Consider the following 24228-nt stretch of genomic DNA (forward strand, 5'->3'; position numbering starts at 1 on the left):
AAATTGCATATATAGCTTTGCTGTATAATTTAAAAATTTTATTATATTTTTCTCAAGTGCGTTGTTTTTATGAAGCGACTATCATTATTAATTAGTTTTGAGTAGTGTGAGAAGAGCTTGATATCACGAAAGACAAATTATAAGTGGAAATTTTTGAGGATGTTTAATTTTAATTACAGAAATTATATAAATAATACACAAGCGGAAGGGTTGAGAAATGATTAATCTTTATAATTACAATTTGTTGCGTATGATGGTATCGAGAAAACATGTTTTGCTAACTGCAAACTTACTGACCTATAATACGTGTTGTATAATCATAACTGCTCTTGTAAGTCATTTAAGAAAGGTTATCTTTATTTGTCACAAAATATTACATTAAAATTGATATTAGTTACATTCAAAATTAGTTTTCAGCTTTTTTATCAGTCTGTCTTTCTGCATCAGATCATCGTTAGAAATTTCTTTGTAAATAAATAACTTGAAAAATAAATAAATAACTTGAATTTAATGATCATCTCTTCTAAGAAGAAGAAGAAGAAGAACAACTGTCTTGTTCTGTTTCAGACGGAGGGAATTGTTCTGCAAGTATCTTTTCAAGTTTTTCAAGTGGATATTGCAGTAGATTTGTGTCACTTTCATCATCAGAATCGTCGGCACTCTCTTTGACATTACCAAATATATGCATCAGTTTGAAAGGATGATCCTTTTTTATTTTAAAATTATAATTGTAGATTTTATCACGTCTAATGCTGAAATATAAAACATTATTTTACAACGTATTTTTTATTGTATTTTCTAATTAAAATATTAGATAATCACAAACTTACTATGTATGTGGAAGTTTCATTAATTGGAGTATTTTAAACGGTCCGCATTGCGCCCTAAATGGCGAAACTAGGGATGGTGACATAACTATATCCCGTTTTCTATTCTCTTCAAAGTAATTATTCCAATCAAAATATAAATGATCATCCGCACAAGGAATCTTACAAGAATAGTGATATAGCGATTTGTACCACAAACAAAGTTTTTTTATCATTATCTCTGCCTGAACCCTAAAAACCAAAAAAATGATTATTACAAAAAAAGAAAAAGGCAATAAACATGAAACAAATAATTTTTAAAATACATACAGATACTTTCCAACAACACTATAAATTTCATCAACAAGAGGAGCAAGTGTAGAAGGAACTGACTCTATTTCTTGCTCTTTGATACAAGTTCCATGGCATTGTATTATCATCCATGACATAATTAAGCCTGATATTTTTATAAGCAAAAATTGTATCATTCCTCTAGTTGGAATGTTGATTGCCTTACTGTTGCTTTTACAACAAGATCTTATAATTCTAAAGTCATTTTTTAGATGCAAAGTATAGCAGCTCATCATCCATAGAGTTAATCTGGATGATTCTGTAAAGAATGTTTCACGTTTTTCAAGTGTTTCAGGATTTGCAGATATTTCTTTTGTTCGATACCGTTCGATAAGTTTATTTATAGTGTATGCTTCTTCAGCGAGCGGTTTCAAGATTTGTAGATCAATTATCATTCCATCTAATAAACCCGTAAACACCTCTATATTGATATCTAAAAGTAAAAATACTTATTTAGAAAAACCTAAAAAATTTGTACGTATTAGGACCAAAGTAAAAAAAAAGTTCGGTTAGTTTTCGCAAAATGATTGTTCACTTCGTACATTGGCTGTTGACATCGGCCAGTAATTCAAAAGTAAAAACCGTCTTGATATTTTTTTCATTTTGAACATTGACTGGCCGGTTCTAGTAACAAGCAAGGTACATTGCTCTATGAGAACAGTCATTATAATAACGTTACTTTAAAAATATTTATAAAAGATACATTGGTATAAATAATTATTTATATCAGGAGTTATCAAAATATAAATTAATATATAATATATTGACAATTATAAAAAGTTATATGAAGTGGCCAGCCATTTCGTAAACTGACATATTTCGAACTGTGACCTTAACATATATATGTAAATACAAAAGTATTATACCCATATCCTTGGCACATTTTATCCCAAGACGTAAAACGTTGAAAGGGGGACGCTTCAATCCAAAAAAGAAATTCACAAAGGAAGCCTATGATATGTTAATAATTATACACATTTATTTATTTAATTTTTTAAATTGATTTTTTTGTTATTTTATTTATTTATTTTTTTTAAGCGCTAAGAAATTTATATACTAAAGTCAGAATATGAACTGTGTTAAATAAAGATTTGAGAAGCACTGACAATGAACCATTGTGTTGTGTGTCTCTATATTATTGAATTTGATAATAACTTACCGGTGTAGATCTAAACTTGGCTTTTCTCAATACAAGATTTAATTCCGATACTCTCTCCTTTCCGTTCATTGTGCTTTACAGAAACAAATCAACTCGTCGGACTCGTGTGATCTGAAGTAACTGAAATCAATCGAAGACGTTTACCGAACGGAATGCGTGCAACATAAACAGTGATGGAAGAGAATTTTCCAATTTTATCAAGGGTCTTCCCTATATGAAGCGAAGCTTGAGGGTAATCGTGTGGCCAATAAACGCGCGTAACGTGTACCACGTTTTGAAATATCTAGGAAAATAGAAAGATGTGATTGGTTACACGCGCCACAAGTTGTACGAAAAAAAAAACATGCCATAGGAACGCACACTTAAGATACTATTTCATGCTTACCGTTCGTTTGAAGGGATAAAATGGTGATGTGCGTGACTGAATTTTATCGCAGACAACTAAAGACTTGTTTATGCGGACAATTACCGTTAACTTATACCGGAATCGGTAAAGTCCAACTATAAGATTTCAATGCTTTTGTTTATTTACATCCGGCAATTTCGTAATAAACAGAAGCATTGAAATCCTATAGTTAAAATTTATCTATTTCCGGCATAAGTTAACAGTTATTGCTCGCGTAAACGGGCCTTAAAGACAGGTCTTATCTTATTAAGCTAATCAGCCGAATTATCAATCGTAATAAATTCTAGTCAATTTTGTTAAAGAAGATGATTGGTCAATTTTAATGGAATAATCGGCTTATTATTACTCGGAGACGGTGAGATCTGTCCTATCGCCCATAAAAAAGAACCCTAGCGATTTTGGCGATTGATGGTAAATGTCAGGCGACGACAATCACCTGACGATATCAAATAAAAAATTTTTTGTTAGCGTACACACATTAATTTATTTTAAACTAAACTCATATAATTACTTTCTTAAAAAATATTGCACTTTAAAAATACTAGCACACAGGCGCGCGCTACGCGCACGCTATTGTTATTTTTATTTAACGTGTTGTCAGTGAACACAACCTGTCACCGCGATAACAGATAGTATATACGTCTTATAAACCATATAATACACATATGAGAAATGTCAGAAATAACGCATGAAAATCAAACTCAAAAAATAGTGAGAGAGAGAAGTGAAAAAACAACACGTGACTAAAGTCACGTAACAGGGAAAAGGGTAAAAAAGAGAATATCATATATATTATATGTAATATATATTCTATATCTATATATAATACACACATACGCATATATGTATATATATATATATATATACAATATATATACGTAATCACGTGACCGAAGTCAGTAACACCGCCGCGGTCGCGCGACCGAGGTCAGTGACTTTACCGCAGTCGCGCGACCGAGGTCATTGACCCCGCCGCGGTCGCGCGCCCGCGGTCAGTGACTCCCCCCCACCAAGGCCGCGCGGCCGAGGTCAGTGACCCCCCCAAGGTCGCGCGGCCGCGGTCATTGACCCCGCCGCGGTTATTGATGTTTTTGCTCATGTTGTTTTGGAAGAATGTGTGATGGAAAAAAATATTGTTACCTTCACACACGTAAAACCTTCACGGAAATCACGCGCTCTGCTCCCGTGTGACCATCGTCTATTTGGTTGCTACATTCCGGAACTTTCTGTGTATATCTTAAAACAATAGCGATAGGACCATGACGCACCGATTTCGACAAACCGATAGCGATAGGACCATGACGCACCGATAGGACCCTGACGCACCGTCGGCCCTTTCGACATACCTTACGAAATAAGGAAATCTCTTACGTAGTCGGGTCTAGAACATTCCAGATGATTACTCAAAATGATATCGAACAAGGAAAATTCCAGAGCCTCCGATAACCAACCTCGGGCCCTATAAAACGCGCCCTCGAACCGAGTCGGAGTCAGTCAGAATTGAGAAGTCAGATACGTACGGTTACTTACTTTAAATCATTATCGCCATTTACCTATAATCTCGGTCACGCCGATTATCTACAGAAGTGATACATGTGAATATTAAAGTTAAGTGAAATATTGTAATAAAAGAACATTGTAACTGAGAAAGAAAATAAAATTGTTTTTATTTTAAACTAACGAAGTTCGCAAATCTTACACCCGCTTCTAATTTGTATAAAAACTTTATGTTAAAATATATTAATTTGAAACAATGATGGCTTATATTATATTCTTTATCGCCCTTTAGAGCTGAACGTAGTAGTATTGTCTTATATAAGATAAATATCTAATTCAAATTACGTATCTTTCTGTGGAATGACTTCCAAAACAGCTTACTAGTTGAACTGATTGGGTCTGTGAGACTCACGCGACTTTAAAATCAAACATCTCCGCAAAAAAACAATAGTAAAAAAATTTTTTTTAAATTAAAAGTTTGAACAATTCTGTGTCAATAAAAAAACAAATTCAAAAAATCTTTAATTAATAACTCTAATAACTCCCGTTTCAAAGATATAAGCGTTTAAAAAAATTACTAATTCCAACAGAGACACCGATTCAAAATTTTTGAGTGGGTCTGGAAGATCCCCAGTCAGTTCACGAAGAAATATTTTTCTATCAAAATCTATTTTTATCAAATAAATATCTACAGAATATTTTTCGAAAATTAACAATTAGTTTGAAAATAAATCGTATCACAATTCTATCAATTTCTACCTTAAGTTTTACTGCTAACATAAACTACTTAATCATCAGCGGTTTTTTTCTCTTACTTTTGAATAACTGTAGGATCGCATCTAATTAAGTCACATCACCGTATGGCGACAAAACATACTATTTACTTGACTATCTCATCCCATTAACCTCGAAGCCTTTGATCCTCCGTGTCTCCGTGTATGACTGCAAAAATGAACGTCTTTCAGCGCGAATCTCAAATCCCGTAAGCCGGGCCCGTGGGGCAGAACAGTAAAACTATCACACGTTCGTACGTACGTACCGGTTGTTGAGCGACTCATTCCGGTCACAGGTTTGCCAGTCAACGTGAAACCTTCGAGACGATCGAGTATCCTGGTGCGATCGACGCACGCTATGAGTGCAGGCGTCGGGTCAATCCTGTGCGTGATCCTCGGGATGTCAGGAATCCTTGCACCGCATTCGGCAAACGGAAGTCCTTATCGCGATAGTTACACATTAACACATGCGAGATTTGATCATAATTACTTTGAGCAAAGGACGTTACGAGAGGAAAACGTTTTGGATAATAAGAGTAATAGGTTGGTGTTAAAATTGACGAAAGCTACAAGTGTAATTAAATAACATAACTGAGTGCGATAATGAATACAATTGGGATTATAATAATTGGGTAAACAGGACGTGATTTTTCTAGAAACTAGAAAATTTGTTCTTCGAAGTTGTTCTTCGAATTAGTTGTTTTACCCTCTATTAAATATCTTTACAGTGAAGTTTTATGCAATCGTTAAGATTCGTATGAAAAATTAAAAGTTTTACATGCATACGCACACATGTATAAAAATATTATCATAATATGTGACTCTACTTCTGTTTGATATGTTAGCCGTCATGTCACTCAATAACTCGTAATCATTTCTTATTTATTATATTATAATCTTTGTATTTTTTTTTTTTTTTTTTTGTAATGTTCAGTTAATATCAATTAAAATGCGTTTGTTCGCTAGAAGCGGTCGTTCCATTTTATGTTCGTTCGCCTATGAAGAAGTGGACCGTGAATATCGACGTTAATTGCAAAAGAATGTATTTTGTTTTCATTGAAAGTGCAGGTAACGATATGCCGACGCGCGAGCACAAAATTGACGCTCTTGTGACATTTAAAAGCAATGTTGCTTTGACAAAAACTCAAAAAAGTTTTATATCTGCAAGTCGTTTTACAATAGCAAAATATTTATGTTTCAGGCACAATATTTTATATACACTTTAAATTATTCTAGTGTTTTAACACTATATTTATTAATATTTTTCTAATGTAACAGAGAGAGAGAGAGAAAGAGAGAGAAAAAATCGTATTTATGACGTGTATTTTCTTCCCAAATCTGAAGAATACATATTATAAAATATTTTTGAATATAATTAACAAAACAATATATATTATTTTCACTATTAAAGTATCAAATAACCGATGTATAGCTTACAGGATATCCATAATGACCAAAGAACATGTCTAAATTCCAAAGACGAGAAGACAGAAAGGATTGAACTTGTTGACGTAAATAACTCTCTTCAAGAGGCATCTAGAGAAGTACACTGGGATTATGATAACAACAGAGGTTTTTCTATGTTTGGCCTAGTTGAATCCTTGCTGTCCGTCATAGCGAGTGGGCTCGGCACGGTCGTGAACAACATTCTCGGTAGTGAGAAAAAGAATTCACGTGCACAAACCAATAGAATAAATTATCGAAATTATCAATTAATCAGAGTGTTTCCCAACACGGAAAGCCACGTTGTTGATCTGCACGACTTGAGAGATGCAGAACCTGAAGATGTGAAATTTTGGTCCTTTCCAAATCTTAATAGGTTTGTTCGCGCATATTTGAAAAAAGAATAATGTTTTCGAAAGAGAATAAATAACAAAAGTCCAAATTATTTAATATAACTTATGCATTTTTTTATTTATGATGCATTTTTTTTTAGAACTACCGACATTATCGTCTCACCAGATCTCGTGGCCGACGTCAAGGATTATTTAAGAGACAAGAAGATAGATTTCAAAGTGTTAATATCGGATGTTCAGGTAAAAAGAAACATATTTCATTTACATCTTTTTTTTATCTTTCTATTTTATTTTATAAAATGAAAAAACATCAATTTAATTTTTAAAACATTATTTATATGTGTATAAGTTTTAACGTTGTATGTTAATATTATATTAATAATTCAAGAGATACAAACGTCACAAAGTTTTCAATAATCACGAAAAAACTTAGAAGTGAACATGTTTACTTAAGTTTTTTAACATTTATTATAAAATCAATAGTATGTTGTAGATGTTGACATCTTCCTTTTTCCTTTCTCTGTTTTCATTAAATCACTTACTATCGAAAAAATTCTTTATTGGCAACAGGTGTGCATGGCCATGACGCTGACATACTTTACTTTTAATCTTTTCAATTTCTCATGTCTAGTCATATATAATAAAAGCAATAGGACAGTGATAATTCTTCAGTTTTTCTTCGAACTGTTAACTTCTTTTCTTCGGTCATTCTTTACGTAATTAAAAATAATTTCTAATTATATAAGTGAAATGAATATCTGACATAAATATAAAAGAGAGAGAAACTCCGTTGTTTGTATAATCATATTAATCTTAAAATGAAAAATCTGTGATTTTTTCAAATTAATGTTTTTAGTCAAAGATCGCGAAAATAATTTTGTTTTGTTTTCTCATTAACAGAAAACAATTTCTTTTCAAAATCCGAAAATGTCAAAAGAGCAACGCGATGACTTGGTCACCAATCAAGGCCACACGATGACATGGAAACGATATCATAGATATGGAGGTAAAATCATATTATACATGTGTGTATTCGCATGAGTTTGTACATATATACGTAAAAAGACAAAATATTTATTAATATTAAATTTTTTTTTCAAATCTTTTATATATTTATATATTTTTTCAGATATCGTGCGCTACTTAGAATACTTGGCCTCCAGGTATCCCAAAATCGTAGAATTGACAACCATCGGTCATAGCTACGAAGGTCAACCGATTAAAATGGCAAAGGTGTCAACAGGTTTGAAGAAAGATGGTGAAAGAAAACCCGCGATTTGGATCGATGCCGGTGAGTTTTCTAGTTTCTTCTGATACCTATAAAACTTTCCCGTATATAATGTACTACCGTTATAAATGTAGAGCTATATATACTTTAAAGATAGAATCATTTGTAAACACGCGAAAGAAAAATGTATTGTGGTATATATTATTGTTTGTTATAATATATTTAAAAAATCCAAAAAAACCATATGTGAATTTTTTTTAATCTCTTCATTAATGACGCAAAGATTTTATCATACGTTCAGAATTTATAGCCAATTAAAGTTTTCTTACAACGTTAAACTTTATACTTGTTTCTTGTATGTATTTCGTTCCGTTACGTCGACTTTTCGGCGAATTGTCATGTTTGTAGGCATGCACGGACGAGAATGGATCGGCATCGCCGTTGCGACCTACATACTGAGTCAGTTAGTTGAGAGGAACTCGACCTACTCGAAACTATTGGACAATTCGGACTGGATGATTTTGCCGGTTGCAAATCCAGACGGTTACGAGTACACCCATATCGGCGACCGTTTATGGCGAAAAACTAGAAGCAATCACGTAGAAAGCCAAGAGGACAGCAGGTAAAAAAAAAAAAAACAAAACAAGAAATATATTTATTATTTCGATACATGCGCGTCTTGTCCAAATGATCACGTATCAACATTACATCTCAAGAACGTGACTTACGGAACATATACGAATATAACGTCATTTGTTAAAAAATACACTTCAGCAATTAATCTTTAATCAAATTAAATTTTTAAAAACGATAAGATATTGCAGATGCAAAGATAAAAAACTCAAAGCAGACTAAACAAACATCTTATAATTATGTAATAACAATTATGTAATATTATAATATAACATAATATACAGCACGAAAGAATTATGATTACCGTAAGTGAATAAAATGTAGTGTTTTTTTCATAGGTACACGCCTTCCAACTTGTTGCAGTTTGTAGCTCATTACACCAGATGGTTGTGGAGCAACTGCGAAGGAGTTGATCCAAATCGAAATTTTGCCTATCACTGGGGAGAGGAAAAAGAAAGAAGTTCCAGTTCAGATCCTTGCCACGAAAACTACTCTGGACCTTTTGCTTTTTCCGAGCCGGAAACAAAAGCTATAGCGGATCATATCCTAGCAAACAAGCAACATATTCGGTACACTAAACTAATCTGAAAAGATCTAATTAATATTTAATTAGATATTAAATTAGATGTTTATTCACACAAATTATATTTATTTTCTTAGTTATAGTAAAACTTTTATATTTATAGAATGTACTTAACTTTGCATTCTTACTCGCAAATGTGGTTGCTACCATGGAGTCATACACGCTCGAAACCTGCGGATTATTCTGACTTGATGAACGTAGCAAAGAAAGCAATTAACGCAATCACAAAAGTCCACGGAACTCATTATCAAATTGGTCCAACGACAGATCTAATGTATCCAACTTCTGGTACTTATCTCAATATTCTCATTCTAATTTTGTTTATAATTAATAAATGTTTGTAACAAAATTTGAATGATAATTTACGATTGATTGATTAAAACACATTAAGATATAATTTATGCAACATACTATACTTTATAAAATAAGATAAGAAAGAAAGAAAACTTTCCAAGTGGCAAATTACTCTTCTTGTTTTTAGGATCGTCCGATGATTGGGCAAAAGGTGTTGCCGGAATAAAATACGCGTATACGATAGAACTGCGCGATCGCGGAACGTATGGATTTTTGTTGCCTGCGACTCAGATAGTTCCAACTGCGCGTGAAATTTGGGCGGGAATCCGCGCAGTCGCCCGCGTGGTCACTTGCAACATGTAAAATCGTATTTTTCTAATACACATTATATCTAAGTAATAATTAATATTTCTTTGGGGGCTGATGGTACGCAGATAAGCATTTTTTTTTTTGTGACATCTATGACTCGAGTGTCATCATCTCGATAGATATCATTAAATGAAGAATGGACGTGCATCATCAGATATGACATTGTTATCGAAATAAATTACACGAGCTACGATGACAACCAGAGATAAATTAATTGGAAACAAAGAACGCATTATCTGATTTTTTTGTCAATTCCGAGATTACAAAACACACTTATGAAAGTGCCTTAGCACTAGAATTTCATTCATTCTATTACTACATTATTCAAAAAGTTTGATTTTATTGGCTTTGACTTAAAAAAGTGTTAGATACCATGTTTTATAAAAACTATTCTGATTTTTTTAACAATTTAGCAAGTAGATTTTTATAGTTATAATTGTACATTACCGCTTCTAGATTATGCTCAACATATTTTTGCGTATGCAGAAAATTAAGTTTATAATTTGCATATAGTAACGTAATATATGTACGTGTGTATAATGTAATATACATAAAAATGTAATATATATATGTATATTTATTTTACATTAAAGAGCGCTTGTGTGAATGTGGAAATGTTTTTGTACAAACGACAACAGTAATAAATTATTTATTTTATTTAACTTATCAAAATTTATTTATATATCTATTTTCTATTATTTGATACATATACATATGTATATATATATAAATTACTCATTGTCAGAATATATATTTTTGGATTGTTAAATATTAAAGTAACAAAATGATTCATTAAAAGAAACTTTCACTGATTTGTTGAAATTGATTTTTATCATCATTTTCTTGACGAAAAAATTATTCTAAAGCTATATTAATGTACCAACAGAAAAATAATCAGTGCAAAAGCTTATCTATACGTTTACGAAAGTGCGTTATCAAAATAAATTTGAAATATACGCAATGTCTTATCTAGAGATATTTCGTAGCTATATAAGTCACAAATTCTCACTTGGTGTTTAACTTACGTGGAGCAACCATACCAGACAATGTTGATTCAATATCTTCTTGCCACTGTCTTGGTCTTTCAGGGTAAGTTTTCTTTTCTTATAAATATCAATTTATATACTTTACGTATACAATTTTAATTTTAAACTTTAATTTTTTTAGAAAAGTAAACTGTGCTACAATGTAATAAAATATAAATATTATCATGTCATGTATGTTTTGCAACAATATTTTTCTACTTCCAAAAACTTGTTAAATAATCTTCTGAAAATTTTGCAGCCTCGGCCAGTCCTTTCCGTTTACATCCTAAAATTACCGATGGCGAGGACGCGGAACCAGGCGAATTTCCTTATCAAGTGTCTATTCGATGGGGTGTACCACCATTAGTCAAATATAATCATGCTTGCGGTGGTTCGATCTTGAATGAGCGTTATATTTTGACCGCTGGACATTGCATTCTTAAATTAGGCAAGCTGCAAGTTTTCGCTGGTAAACATCACGTTTCGGAAGTAGAGTCCACCGAGCAAGGAGTTCAAGTCGAAAAGGCCTATGTTCACGAAAAATATCCAGGGTACGTTTGTATTATATATATTTTTCCTTAATATTAAAGATATATTCAGAATTCTGAACAATAATTAAATATACTAATAATTTTAAAAAAATATTTAATTTTTAAGAAAAAATACTAAACCAAATGTCATTTGATAGAAATAAATATATAAGGTAAAAAATTTTATTTAATTTTATATATGTATAAAAAATATATTAGAAGTAGAAAAAAAGTTTTCTAACTATATACACATTTTTCTTTTATTTAAAAAAAAATTAAAACTATACTTTTAATTCACATACAATATAAAGCATCATACTTGTATTGTATATAATAAATATTTTTCTCTCTAATTATGTCTATTGTTTAGATGTCAAACATTATGAGTTTATATATATAGAGCTTATATTAATTACGAAAATAGAACTTAATATTTTGTAGACAGATCAGTATCAAGAGATTTTATCTAATCTAACTGATAATTGTTTCGTACTAAATGCGACTTTTTCAGAAGATTATCAAAGCAGAAATTGCTTGATCATGATCTTATCTATCTATATATTAATCAGAATAAAAGTAAGTTTAAACGCACTGAAAAAAGCAAAACGTTAAAGTTAAAAAAAATTAATAATTAATAATTATTTATTAATAAAAAATTCTATTTAATTAATTAATTATAACAAAAACTGCACAATTATTACAATAATAATACTATATATATTATATGAATAATAATTATGTGTGCGTGTTATATGTAGATAAAACAAAGTATCTATATTTTAAATATTTATATATAATAAAGATAAATTCTTTCAATCCTATTAGACTATAATCAAATGCTTGTTGTATATTTCACAATTCTTATAATTCTATGATAGATTTTGTTATCATATCTATCTCGATTATTTCTTGAATTGCGTCAGTTTTTATCCCAAATGATAACAATATACGCACAATATACGCACTAAAATCAAAGTCATGATATTTTTTTAACTTTATTGCGTTCTTTCAGAGGTGTTGCTCCATACGACATTGCTATTGTGAAACTGAAAACACCTCTCGTTTTGAATAAGAGAGTTTCTGCTGTTCGTCTGCCCAAACAAGATGAGGTACGAACTGGAGATGCCGTACTTACCGGATGGGGTTCCACTTCCAAAGAGTTACTTCCAAAGCTACCTAAAATTCTTCAGAAGGCTACTCTTCCTATATTGGACAATGAGACTTGTCGCAACAAATTCCCAGATGATATTATCGGCAAAGCAAAAATCTACGACACTCAAATCTGCACTGACGCTGTTTCAGAGATGTCCGCTTGCTCTGTAAGTAAAATTCTTTCTATACTTATATAAATACAGAGTTTTTTTTGTGTAAAACTAATTTAAAAACAATTCTTTTTATTTAGGGTGACTCTGGCGGCCCATTGGTTCAATTTGAAAACGGAACTCCTGTCCAAATCGGTGTCGTTTCATGGGGTGTCTATCCGTGCGGTGTATCCGGCTCTCCTTCTGTCTACACTCGTGTAGCTTCTTACGTTGACTGGATTAACAATATTATTAACGCATAATTAGTCTAAAAATATACTTTGGAATAAAAATTCTACTTTTTATACATCATATGCTCAGAAAAAGAAATATCCGAAATTCGTACATGCAGTTTTACATTAACAAAACAAAATAATTCGAAGATAACCGTGAAATCAGCTTACAAATTTTGATGACAATGATAACATTCCAGTTTGCATGTAATGCACATAAAGAATAAAATAAATGAAAGAAAATAATGTAAATATTCTCTCTTATATGACATTTTATTTCTATACCTAAAACCTTATTATGTGTGCAAAACAGGTTTTGTAAAATTTTTATTATTCAATTTCTAAAAAGACACACATTTAAAAAACGTATTTGTACATGTAACATATAATATAAAAAAATGTTTATACAACGATGAAAATAAAATAATACTTAATTTTAACATGTTTATATATAAATTTTTAAAATTAGTCTGCAATTTTTTTGCAAACCTATAATAATATTTACGATATTACTCAAGGATACTACATGATACTATAATCTTTTTTACGGTGAATGATGATTATATGACAGATAGAACGTTATCAATTCCCCACTTAAATTTTATCATTATTAGTTTAAATCTTTTATTTATGCAATAGTACATATAATTTTATTATCTTTTATTTCTATCTCTTTCTCAATATTTTTTCATTAAAAATTTATTATCAGACATTCATGATTACTACAATAGAGCCTTTAAATTGTTGTATTACAATAAACTTGTACTACAATAAACTTATAAGTTTGGAATATTGTTTTGAATTGTATAAATTATATGTATATATATAAATTATATATATGTATAAATTAATTGTATATAAATTAAATTGAGTTAATTGTATGTAAACTGATGTAAACTGAAATTTTTGTCGTTGAACTACTCTAGAGAGAACATTTTTATTTAAATATATTTTTCTCGTGTAAAATGACTTTATTCAAAAATAATGTATTTCGTATTATGTTTGCAATAAATTGAAGAAATTCTACTTACGTCACGCTAGCAAAGTGATGCGTCAAAATCAAAGCCAAACAAACAAATAACTTAAACAAAGACTTTTTAGAGACTTTTATACATATCCCCTCCATGAAGATTCAATCACTCTTAATTGATTTTTTATTTTATCGGGACACGAAACCGAAAAGTTCATTGTTCATTAATCTTGCGATTAAAACTTATAAATCACTTTCTTTCTCGTGAGGTTTTTCCGCATATTTTGTACACCTATATTGTATAGATAATGATGGATTACAATCACAACACAATGATAACGCTTATTATCCGCCGGATCATCCATCATAATTGACTTGTGAGCTACTCACAAGTAAAAGAATGTCAATGTCCGAGCAGAGCGTGATTTGCGGTTTACATGATTGTAACTTAATAAATAATCACACACAAAAGATGTTTAAATATATTAATATCTTTTAATGGTAATATATGTACATAAATGTTATTTATTATTATTGATATTATTTATTGCTAATATAGTTTATAGATTCAGATTAAGCTAAAAAATCTTAGCTATTTAAAATTATAGATTATTTTAATTTATTGGAGTAATAGATGGTTCAGGCAAAGATAGTTTAATTAGAAATTAAAACGTTACTTAAAAAGTTATAATAAATAATATATGTATGAATATTCTTATTATAAATATGTTTTACTTATGCTTATTTTTAATAAAAAATTAAATTATTTATAAAAGTTAACTAAATAATAAACTCGATTTATATGTTTATTTATATGTCTAGTTTATAACTTTATTCAACTCTTTAGTTTTGTATTTAAAAAAAGTCAATTTTCTACTTAAGTAAAAAAATTAAATTAACTTGTAATGTATTAATATTATTAATCATGACATAGCACTTCTGGCTTATTGTTACGATACTATAACACGTCGAATTGCAAAGAAGTTGTCATATAATGGAATCTTTCTTATCACAGAGAAAGATTTCTTAGATGAATTAAGAGGGATTATCGATGCACTTTTATCATTGATATCGTGTAGATGCAGTCTGGGAAACGAGTATAAAATGCGGCTAATTCGTTGGATGGTCAATCAATCGAGATGGCTTCCTTCAAGTACATCATTCTCTTTGCTCTCCTAGCAGTGGTATTTGCCGGTAAGTTATACTCTTCAGAATCTTTGCATACAACTCGACTAAAATCTAAAATGAAGAATGAACTAAAATGTAATTGTGTGTGTCTCTGTTTTATTTTTTTCAATCCACATAAATCTTTAATACACTACGATTGATTTCAGTGAACTTTTCTCAATTTAATTCTTTGTTATTTCTAATTTTAGAGAGGCTCGACAACTTCAGGCCTGTTCTTCAAGCTCGACCTCATCTCGGCTTTAGAGTGCCATTCTGGAACCAAGTAGTTGGAGGTAGCGAAGCACCGAAAAATGCCTATCCATACATTGTTTCGCTTCAATGGGGCATAGGCAGCGCCTTGCAGCATTTCTGTGCCGGATCCATTTTGGATAAACAGTGGGTCGTGACTGCGGGACACTGCATTCAAGCAGTTCCTGACTACGGTGACTTCCTCGTCAAAGCTGGAAAGCACAGCATTGGATCTTCCGAGAGCAGCGAACAATCTATCAAAGTGCAGAAGTCTTTTGTGCATAAGAAGTATCAAGGGTAAGTGTAATCAAAATATAAAAAAACAATGAGTATAATAAGTATAAAAATTTTCTTATATCTAATTGTATACATAAAAAATTTATATGCTTGAAAATACTTGTAGAAAAAAAACATACTAGTCAAAATAAATGACTGTTCGCTTTTATGACGACTAAAAACCTATGATGTAATATTGCAGATCGATAATGATCTAATCAGTTAACACTTAAGTTTTTTTTCGATTAAGAAACTATGTTTCATTGTTAGACAAGTCATGTGACATGCTTGTTATATTTTATATAACGAATTTTTAGACACAATATCGTCAGAAACTACATCATCTACTTTACTTTTTTTCACAATATATAATAATATTTGATGATATTTATTTGGCGATATTTAATTACGAGAGTTTTTCGTTTTTTTTTTTTTTTTTTAGTGGTGTTGGCCCGTACGACATTGCTCTGATAAAACTCGCGAAACCATTGAAACTTTCGAAAGAAGTGCAGCCCGTTCAGTTGCCAAAGGCAGAAAGCGATCCGAAGGGTGACGCGAGGCTTATCGGATGGGGCTCTACTGAGCGTGGCACGCCGGACAAACTTCAACATGTCGATGTAGTTTACGTAGATCGCCAGACCTGTTACGACTCTGTCAAGCGTCTGACAGGATCCTCTCCCGTTCACGAGACCAATGTCTGCTCTGGACCATTAGATGGCGGAATCTCCGCGTGCAGCGTAAGTTGAAAGCTCTCAGCAGTTGCGAATAATTTTTGTCGTCATCTATCAATACTTTAATGTGCACTGTGTATTAATTTTCTTAATGCGCTCTCAGGGTGATTCTGGCGGTCCTCTCACCTCGCTGTCAAATAGCAAACCGGTGCTTAACGGAATCGTCTCTTGGGGTATCATCCCGTGCGGTACCGTGGGCGCGCCATCCGTTTACACTAGAGTGTCCAAGTTCAACTCGTGGATTCAATCGACGATGTCCAGCAATTAATGAAAATTATATTGACGATGTATTGATGTATACTGATAACAAGCTATTTTATTCAATATGACAAAATAAATAATCAGAGCATTAAAAAGTAAATCAGCCGCGACTGTTCTTTGTATTTTTCCCACTTTCCTGAAAAAAAATCTTAAGCACAAATTTTGGACTGAATAAAAAGAAGAAGTTTTTTCATAAAAAATACTTGTATACTTTTTATTAAATACTTGCTGATATACACAAAACAATTTTTTAAGAGTCATAAGTATTATTAGGGTGTGAGAGTTAGTCTAGATTCACGTGACAATAATAGTGTAAAACAAATGATTATGGAAAAATATTACGTATTATCGTCAGAGTTGAAGTTAAATGAAAACCTCACGCGGGGCATAAGTACGTGTATATTTTTCTACAATTAGAGAGATACATTCGTAGAATGTACTGTCACGAAACAATATTTCTTTATAATTTACAGTCTGGATATTAGAACTCTCTCGTGAGTCTTTCGTGTATTAAAACTAAGTCAAGTACATGTACATGTACGTAATCGGCAATGATCAACTCACGATTACGCTTTAGGCGGAATACAGCAAGCTTCTGTAACGACTTCGACTGCGGCCAACGCTTCCTTTGCCGTTGGGATGATGTATCTCGCAGGCAAAATAAAGCCATATTTGCCAGTATCTCTCAGTTCGATAGTATATGCATATTTGATCTTTAAAAGTGCTTTGGCGTAATCATCGCTCCCACCGGCTGCTGGATACAATGTTGATGCACTATTGCCAACGGTATAAACACTTCCGGCTCCTGTTTTTTTCATGGCCGCCGCTGCTTTGCGACCGACCGTTTCAAGATCGTTGTAATCGGGAGGTACACGATGATCGTATCCCCAAGGATAAAGGATGTATTGTCCGTACGAGTGAAATGTCAAATACGCCTGAAATCACATAATCAGGATATTACGCTATGGAACTTTTCGGAAATCAGCGCAAACCGAACTACTGCAAATCGAATGTGCGGAAACATTTCAACCAAACCTTGAACTGGGCGGCGCTGATGTCAAAGAAATTTCGAATGGCTTCAGTTTCCGGCTCGGAAAACGGTCCTGTGCCGGAGTACGTATCTCGACAAGGCATCTGGCTTGTGCCCTTACCGCCCCAGCGATACCCAAAATTTCTGTTCAAGTCAATTCCCATGCAACCTGTAACGCTGTTTGTTTTTCTCCTATTTTTCCGCCACAAGCGATCGGTTACAAACGTGTATTCGTATCCGTCCGGATTCACCACCGGTAGAATGTAAAAATCAGTTTGTAGCTTGTCACTGTTTTCGACCAAATAATCAATAATATACGTGACAGCTGCTGGTGATATCCACTCGCGAGCATGTATACCGCCGTCGATCCAGATTGCCGGAGCGTCCGGTGTGCCATTGCTGATTCGTAGAAGCTTAACAGATACGTAACGGTCTTGAACTTGAACTTAATTGATAACGTAAAATAAAGATGACAGAATTAATCGTGCAATATACCTTTAAAGGACGACCTTCGATAGAGTTGCCGATCGTTCTAACCGAACAAATATCCGGATAAGTGTCCGCAAGATAATTTAAATAACCGTAAATGTCGTCCAGACGATGATACGTAGTCCACTCCATGCGATGGCCTGACGACAGATGTATCTTCGAGATCATAGATTGTATTCACTGCGCCTTTTTTCGTGCTTCTGTTTTTTAACAACCGCTCCGTAGATTCGGCATTTAGCGCGCGCGTAACTTCTTGTTTTCAAACATCATCATAGAACGTAGTCTAGGTGCTCGCGTAAGACCGAAAGTGCTATATTCGGAATCGACGAAGCGGATTGTGCGCGCGTGAGAAAGCTCACCCCTAAAATGCCAAGGACCACCTCCACCGTGTACACTAGTTACAGGATAACCGGGAGGACGAGGACGTGGATAGATCCAAATATACCTACGTCTGACTTTCTGCCACCAAGCGTAACGAGCTAAAAAACGACTAAAAACCTCACTTCAATGATGGAAATAATGCGCCCATAGCGATCGTAATTGGTGAGTGCTTATATAAATTTTTTTATTTCAACAGTTTCGAAACGTTCTTTTCGAAAATAGAATTGTGGTTAGCAAAAGCAGCAATTTCATCTTGCTCAATAAGAAAACTAACAATAAGCTCGATAAGTGTTCTTATCGAGATAACAGCAGAGAGATCGGATCGATCGGCCACTCAAAATATACGATGCACGTGGAAAATGTCGAAATGTCGTAGAATGAGTGTATGACACTACGTGCCAGGACTACAGTGCGCGCGTACAGTGTGAAGTATAACTGTTAATGCAAATCGGCATTGAAGCGGAACCGGTTTATCAGGGTGGAGACGATCGCGGTCGATAACCTCGATTTATGTCCAACGACTTACTGACGAAAATAAAGCGGGTAACGATGTGACCGTAATAGCCAAGTATGTCAAAAACACAATCTTGTCAAATGCTCGCAGAGACATTGACACTAAAACCGTCTAGCAGATCTGTTGCTTAAAATATATAGGTCTGACTACTAGTTTCCGATCTGTTGCGGCATTCTGCTCAAACTTTGTAGACCAACTGTTCGCAAATTGTTAGCAATTAGAGGGATGAAATAATCGTTCAATCGTTTCTTGAGAAAAATGTGCTTCACATTGTTCTTTGCTACGTTTTGTTTTAAGCGACAATTAAATAACAAATTCATATCTTTAACAAGTACCGCAATGAAAACAATGGAACACGATCAATTGTGCACTTTTATATTTCTATCAATATGTAGCTATCGAGAGATGAAGAAAGAAAAAAAAGTTTTTAAATGGCACGATTCTTTATGCACAAGCACTATAGATAGATATAAGCAGCAATTAATCGATCCCACAAGCTGGTAATGAAAATTTTATCGAAACCATTCAGCGCGATTTGCACATAATATATTCAATATGTACTTTTTTTTACTAAATATAATAAATAATATGTTAGATTTAAATGTTAAACTTTAGAAAATTCTTTACTCTAACACTATTGTAATCGCTGAATGATTGCAATAACTTTGTGATGTAAATTCTACCTGAAAGTATTATACAATTGCGATATATAGATACCACTAACCTTTTCGTCCTTCAAGATCTTCTAACACCGCCGTAGATAGTGAAGGGTTCTCCTCATCAATTGCTTGTTGAACATTGTTGAGTAGGACATCATATTTGACACTTAAATTTTTAAACAGATGTTTGATGTCTCGAAGCATGTAATTTTTTATAAAAATATCAGCTACCGATGCGTTGTTTGACCATATCTGGTACGCTGTGTATAAACAAAAAAAAGAACTTTACTTATCTATACTATTTTTTTTTTCTAATTATTTTAACGTAAATCTCATTATTACATACATCCTTCTTCATCTTTAAGTCGCACTACTTCCTCCACAATTTTGTTATTTTTATAAACTCTCCAAACTTGGTCTCCGTCATAATTGATCTTTTGCTGGTCGAGATTTTTCTCTTCTCCGAGTTTATCCGAAACAATTTTACACGGGGAAGCCGCTTCTTTTGATTCTGGCTTTAATACAGAAGCGTTAACGGACACGACGATTGCTATCAACGTCGCCAATGTCGCATTTTTTCTTCGTGGATGCACGTGGATTCTCATCTTCGGCGAGGAAAACTGTTCTTAAGAACCGAACGTACACAGCTTTTATAACACGTATCACGGTCGGCGATCAGGAATAACGGAACCGCTCGATCGTGAATCCGAAGACTGTCGAAGACACTACTATCTCATGTCGATCTGTCAACCGAAGATTGTTGACCTCCGAATTAGAGATCTTAATAATCAATGTGAATTATAGATTGATCGAATTATCTTTCGAGAAACTTAATTGATAAAATTAAATCTTAATACATATTGTTTTCAATTTGTTTGATTCGTTTGATTGTTTAAATGTTATATTACTTTTACTTTGTCATTAAAATGTTTCTCTTTTCCAAAAGCTTTATAAAATCAATTAATTTAAGATAAGAGTCAAAATCCATTAAGAACCGACGTAATGGCCTATTTGAGTTCACTTGATGCAATTATCGCGCATTGAGAAGAACCCGACAAGTTTGCGTTGTATATTCATTTGAATTTTGATTAAAGTTAATTGCGCACATTGATCTACATCACAGCTTTTAATAACTTTCTTTTTTTTTTCTTTGATTAATACCACTAATGAGTGGTATTATATTTTAATATAATTGTTAAAAACCCACAAAAATAAATATTTATATTAATATAAATATAAATGTAAGATATAAAAAGTTTACGTAAAAAAGCTTGATAAATAATAAGATTTTAAATACATTTACCGTACCAACTTGTATGTGTGTTCACCACTCGGAAACCTTAGGAATGTGATATCGAGTACCTTTAACTTAGTTTTTTTAGTTTGTGAATTTTTATGCACAATTATATGTTAGAGTTTAGACTTCCGTATGCGCACGCAAAGTGCAAAAATTCACAATCGGATCATTTATTCGTAGATATTTTGCTCGATTTAAAGCGCCGACGCAGCTATCGACGGTGGCGCAAATTGCGGGCGAACGCGCAGCTTCTGCGTGTCGTTATATTGCGTTGTGCATTGTGACCGATGGTCGCGGCTTGATACAACCGCCTTGTGTGAAGGTTGATTTTTAAAAAGAAAAACATAATACCGTGCCGCGTGAACATCCGCATCACTTTAGAAGAACATCGGGGACAGAATCGTAAAATCATGAAGCGCCTGTTGACGATCATCGTTCTCATGGCTGCTGCCTCGACCATCGAGGTACCGTTTAAGACGATCTTATTTTATTTTATATCTTTCGCGATCCGTATTTTTTCGAATACCGTTAATGCACAAATTCTGTTTTGCCAATAAAATAAAACACGTCGTTTCTCACTCGTTAATCGCAACAATTCTTTATATATCCGTATTTTGTCGCGTCTATTTGCAACAAAATATATATATACATCCCTAACGAGATAGTCTACTAATCATCACTTCTTGATTTCTTAAACGTCGAGAAAAAAAACGAGAAAAACTCATTTCACGTGTTCCAAAATTGTATACCGCTTACATCGACACGTAGATTACACGTGAATTGCGCTACAACTAAGCTGCGCGATCAATTTTTCGCTCGAAAAACGCATTACGTGGCAGAAATGAACATCTGCAGCAAATAGCAATAGGTCAAACGATATTGTCTTTATATGTTGTAAGGTTTCTCGTGGTCGTCACACGCCTCTTGCTGGTAGTGCGCGCACACATAAAACTTCATGCATGCGAGCGGCAATTCTACGAATGTATGTCACTTTAAATGCATTGTGCAGATCTCGCTTGTTAAATTAACGGCCGCCTTATTCTGTATTACTTCTCTTAGATGTTTGACCGCATCGTCTTTTCACTCGTTGTATTTATTTCAATACGTCAATTTGTTTGTTCAAGATTGTTAAGATCTTTTACTTTCAACAAAAGTAACTTGCAACAATGTGCGTGTTGTTATCACTCTTCACAGAGAGTGAGTATTGAAAAACGTGTAAAATGTTTAATTTTATTAGGCAGAAACATTTACGGTCACCGATCACGTGTACTTGGACATTATGATTGACAATCATCCGGCTGGGAGAATAGTCATCGGACTGTTCGGCGATATCGCACCGAAAACCGTGAAGAACTTCATCACTCTTGCCACTACCGGCGTAGCTGGAAAGAAATACACGGGGACCAGATTTCATCGTGTGATAAAGAAGTTTATGATACAAGGTCACGCTTCCGTTTGTCACTTCTTTATTAAATTTGCGGCGTAAAAATTGCCGTTACGACAATATATTTTTCAGGTGGTGATGTCGAGAATGGTGACGGTACCGGTTCCATAAGTATATACGGCAAGTATTTCGACGACGAAACCTTTGAGGTAAAACACAGCGGACCATTGTTCGTCAGTATGGCGAATGCCGGACCGAACACCAATGGCTGCCAGTTTTTCATCACCACCATAGCGACACCTTGGTTGGACGATCATCATACGATATTTGGAAAGGTGAAAATATCGAAGTATATTGCACGTTTTTCTTGTTTTCTCCGCGCGTTACAAATAGTTTGAGGAAATTTTTTTCGCACAGGTGGTTAGCGGTGAAGACGTTGTCTTCAAGATCGAGCAGACCAAAACGGATAGCGATGACATTCCTCTTGTTCCTGTAGTCATTTACGACAGCGGAACTCTCCCAACAGAATCGTACACCGTATCAAACAATCCATACGAGTAATTCTATTTTTCGCGATGCAACGTTAAAAAATCATTAGTTTGTTCTTCCTTTTTTCCTCTTTCGTAGTATCGTTGTGCTTCGTTCTTAATTACAGGTTGTATGTTGGTTTTGCATAAAACAAAAATTTGTAAATATCGAAAGACGTAAGTATCACAATCATGATCGATTTTTGAATCATATTTGCGTAAAATTATTTTTATATTTCTATACTGTATTTTTGACTACTTTTTACTATATTTTTGATATCATGTACATAATTGTTATTTGTATACACAATTTACGCGATTACGTTTTATATGACAGTATTTTACGTAGAACAATTATATAATTTAATTATTTTGATACGTGAACTGCTTCGTGTAATTAATCGAACGAATACTGCCGAATAAATATACAGCGTAGTTTCTTACTTCTCAAGTCGTCGACACTTCCGAGAGTGTTACAAAGAAAATGTTATGCGCATACAAATTCAGAATAGTGGCGCAGCCTTTTGTCACTCTACTTGATGCGTATACAGTTTATGTTCATTCTGCGCATATCAGGAAGCGAGTGTACAATAGCAAGAAAAGAACTTCAGAAGAATGCGAACAAATGACCGTGAGAAGTGAGGATAATTTTAGAAATATGATTTTTTTTTTTTGAAAACTTGAAAAAAGCAAGAAACTCTGCTGCGCACGTGTCCTATAGATAAGTAATAGATATTAAAACACACAGCCATGCGCTTGTGAGCAGTAAATGTATACGTATATTTGCAAATACATATTTTGATGCATTTTATACATCTCGTAAACTGTATATATTGTGCCAGTTGCTTTTAACTAGATATAAATAATCTTTTAGCGACGCAGCGTTCTCGGAGTTTTTTCAAATCCATTAATATTAAAATGCGCATATTTTCAGCCTGTGGGCGTGGATCAAAGCAACCAGCATACCACTGGGATTCAGCTTCTCGATTCTCGCGTTTTTTCATTACATGATGAAACAATTGGATGCCGTCTAATTGATAATACCGAGACGAGAAAGACTGATTTAAAAACAGCAGATTCATACATGTTATTCAGAGATTTCATATATTTTTTTATTATAAATTAAAACACGCAAAAAAATATAATTGTACATCACACACACATATAAATGTTTTTTTCCTAATAATAAAGCTACTAGTGTGTCGCATATTTGTAGTCGGTACGGTGTAGCGCGACTTGCTCTTCTGCAATAACGCGCGAGACGAGGAACTTCAGGCGCCACCTCTGTGGAAATTGTGACATTATTTAA

General features: G+C 33.3%; 5 protein-coding genes across 8 annotated transcripts; 3 read left to right on the forward strand and 2 right to left on the reverse strand.

Annotated features, from left to right (window-relative positions):
* Positions 1 to 336: 336 nt before the first annotated feature.
* Positions 337 to 5290, reverse strand: LOC109852022. 4 transcript variants are annotated; one of them, XM_020422780.1, is made up of 7 exons: positions 5259 to 5290; positions 5104 to 5161; positions 2317 to 2436; positions 2024 to 2108; positions 1137 to 1590; positions 831 to 1058; positions 337 to 752 (listed from the first exon to the last, which is right to left on the reverse strand). In XM_020422780.1, the coding sequence occupies exons 3-7, from the start codon at positions 2383 to 2385 to the stop codon at positions 524 to 526; spliced, it is 1065 nt and encodes a 354-aa protein (XP_020278369.1). In that variant the 5' UTR covers positions 2386 to 2436; positions 5104 to 5161; positions 5259 to 5290; the 3' UTR covers positions 337 to 523. The 4 variants fall into 4 exon arrangements, with proteins under 4 accessions (XP_020278369.1, XP_020278380.1, XP_020278389.1 ...); XM_020422791.1 differs by lacking the exon at positions 5259 to 5290 and having other exon boundaries at positions 5104 to 5184; XM_020422800.1 differs by lacking the exons at positions 5104 to 5161; positions 5259 to 5290 and adding an exon at positions 2702 to 2781.
* Positions 5250 to 10512, forward strand: LOC109852011 (carboxypeptidase B-like). Its single transcript, XM_020422743.1, has 9 exons — positions 5250 to 5535; positions 6425 to 6811; positions 6929 to 7028; positions 7689 to 7794; positions 7918 to 8079; positions 8425 to 8638; positions 8988 to 9218; positions 9336 to 9520; positions 9714 to 10512. The coding sequence occupies exons 1-9, from the start codon at positions 5351 to 5353 to the stop codon at positions 9887 to 9889; spliced, it is 1746 nt and encodes a 581-aa protein (XP_020278332.1). The 5' UTR covers positions 5250 to 5350; the 3' UTR covers positions 9890 to 10512.
* A 368-nt stretch (positions 10513 to 10880) lies between these two features.
* On the forward strand, positions 10881 to 16738 carry LOC109852291 (transmembrane protease serine 9-like). Its single transcript, XM_020423326.1, has 8 exons — positions 10881 to 10984; positions 11180 to 11471; positions 12463 to 12769; positions 12853 to 13011; positions 15058 to 15148; positions 15331 to 15667; positions 16089 to 16383; positions 16481 to 16738. Exons 1-8 carry the CDS (start codon positions 10942 to 10944, stop codon positions 16643 to 16645), a joined length of 1689 nt encoding a protein of 562 aa, XP_020278915.1. The 5' UTR covers positions 10881 to 10941; the 3' UTR covers positions 16646 to 16738.
* A 97-nt stretch (positions 16739 to 16835) lies between these two features.
* Positions 16836 to 20362, reverse strand: LOC109852015 (carboxypeptidase B-like). The gene is made up of 5 exons (XM_020422756.1): positions 20058 to 20362; positions 19777 to 19971; positions 18164 to 18297; positions 17674 to 18081; positions 16836 to 17573 (listed from the first exon to the last, which is right to left on the reverse strand). The coding sequence occupies exons 1-5, from the start codon at positions 20314 to 20316 to the stop codon at positions 17205 to 17207; spliced, it is 1365 nt and encodes a 454-aa protein (XP_020278345.1). The 5' UTR covers positions 20317 to 20362; the 3' UTR covers positions 16836 to 17204.
* Positions 20363 to 21330: 968 nt separating this feature from the next.
* LOC109852036 (peptidyl-prolyl cis-trans isomerase, rhodopsin-specific isozyme-like) lies at positions 21331 to 24057 on the forward strand. The gene is made up of 5 exons (XM_020422812.1): positions 21331 to 21472; positions 22246 to 22450; positions 22525 to 22727; positions 22810 to 22949; positions 23854 to 24057. The coding sequence occupies exons 1-5, from the start codon at positions 21419 to 21421 to the stop codon at positions 23951 to 23953; spliced, it is 702 nt and encodes a 233-aa protein (XP_020278401.1). The 5' UTR covers positions 21331 to 21418; the 3' UTR covers positions 23954 to 24057.
* Positions 24058 to 24228: the final 171 nt, after the last annotated feature.

This window comes from Pseudomyrmex gracilis, unplaced genomic scaffold, assembly GCF_002006095.1.
Source record: "Pseudomyrmex gracilis isolate BER0280 unplaced genomic scaffold, ASM200609v1 scaffold_1, whole genome shotgun sequence".
NCBI classification, from domain to species: Eukaryota; Metazoa; Arthropoda; class Insecta; order Hymenoptera; family Formicidae; genus Pseudomyrmex; species Pseudomyrmex gracilis.

Bases quoted from the DNA above. Each gene is read 5' to 3' on its own strand.
- LOC109852011 (XM_020422743.1), top strand. From the start codon at position 5,351: ATGAGTGCAGGCGTCGGGTCAATCCTGTGCGTGATCCTCGGGATGTCA. The intron at 7,029-7,688 runs GTAAAAAGAAAC...TCTCATTAACAG, and splicing joins TGTTAATATCGGATGTTCAG to AAAACAATTTCTTTTCAAAA. The intron at 7,795-7,917 runs GTAAAATCATAT...ATATTTTTTCAG, and splicing joins ACGATATCATAGATATGGAG to ATATCGTGCGCTACTTAGAA.
- LOC109852022 (XM_020422780.1), bottom strand. From the start codon at position 2,385: ATGAACGGAAAGGAGAGAGTATCGGAATTAAATCTTGTATTGAGAAAA. The intron at 1,591-2,023 runs GTATAATACTTT...TTTTACTTTTAG, and splicing joins AAAATGTGCCAAGGATATGG to ATATCAATATAGAGGTGTTT. The intron at 753-830 runs GTAAGTTTGTGA...TTTATATTTCAG, and splicing joins ATGAAACTTCCACATACATA to CATTAGACGTGATAAAATCT.
- LOC109852015 (XM_020422756.1), bottom strand. From the start codon at position 20,316: ATGAGAATCCACGTGCATCCACGAAGAAAAAATGCGACATTGGCGACG. The intron at 18,298-19,776 runs GTTAGTGGTATC...ATCTGTCGTCAG, and splicing joins AGATCTTGAAGGACGAAAAG to GCCATCGCATGGAGTGGACT. The intron at 17,574-17,673 runs GTTTGGTTGAAA...ATGTGATTTCAG, and splicing joins TCAGCGCCGCCCAGTTCAAG to GCGTATTTGACATTTCACTC.
- LOC109852036 (XM_020422812.1), top strand. From the start codon at position 21,419: ATGAAGCGCCTGTTGACGATCATCGTTCTCATGGCTGCTGCCTCGACC. The intron at 21,473-22,245 runs GTACCGTTTAAG...TAATTTTATTAG, and splicing joins CTGCTGCCTCGACCATCGAG to GCAGAAACATTTACGGTCAC. The intron at 22,728-22,809 runs GTGAAAATATCG...TTTTTCGCACAG, and splicing joins ATCATACGATATTTGGAAAG to GTGGTTAGCGGTGAAGACGT.
- LOC109852291 (XM_020423326.1), top strand. From the start codon at position 10,942: ATGTTGATTCAATATCTTCTTGCCACTGTCTTGGTCTTTCAGG. The intron at 12,770-12,852 runs GTAAGTAAAATT...CTTTTTATTTAG, and splicing joins CAGAGATGTCCGCTTGCTCT to GGTGACTCTGGCGGCCCATT. The intron at 13,012-15,057 runs TAATTAGTCTAA...AAACGAGTATAA, and splicing joins TTAACAATATTATTAACGCA to AATGCGGCTAATTCGTTGGA.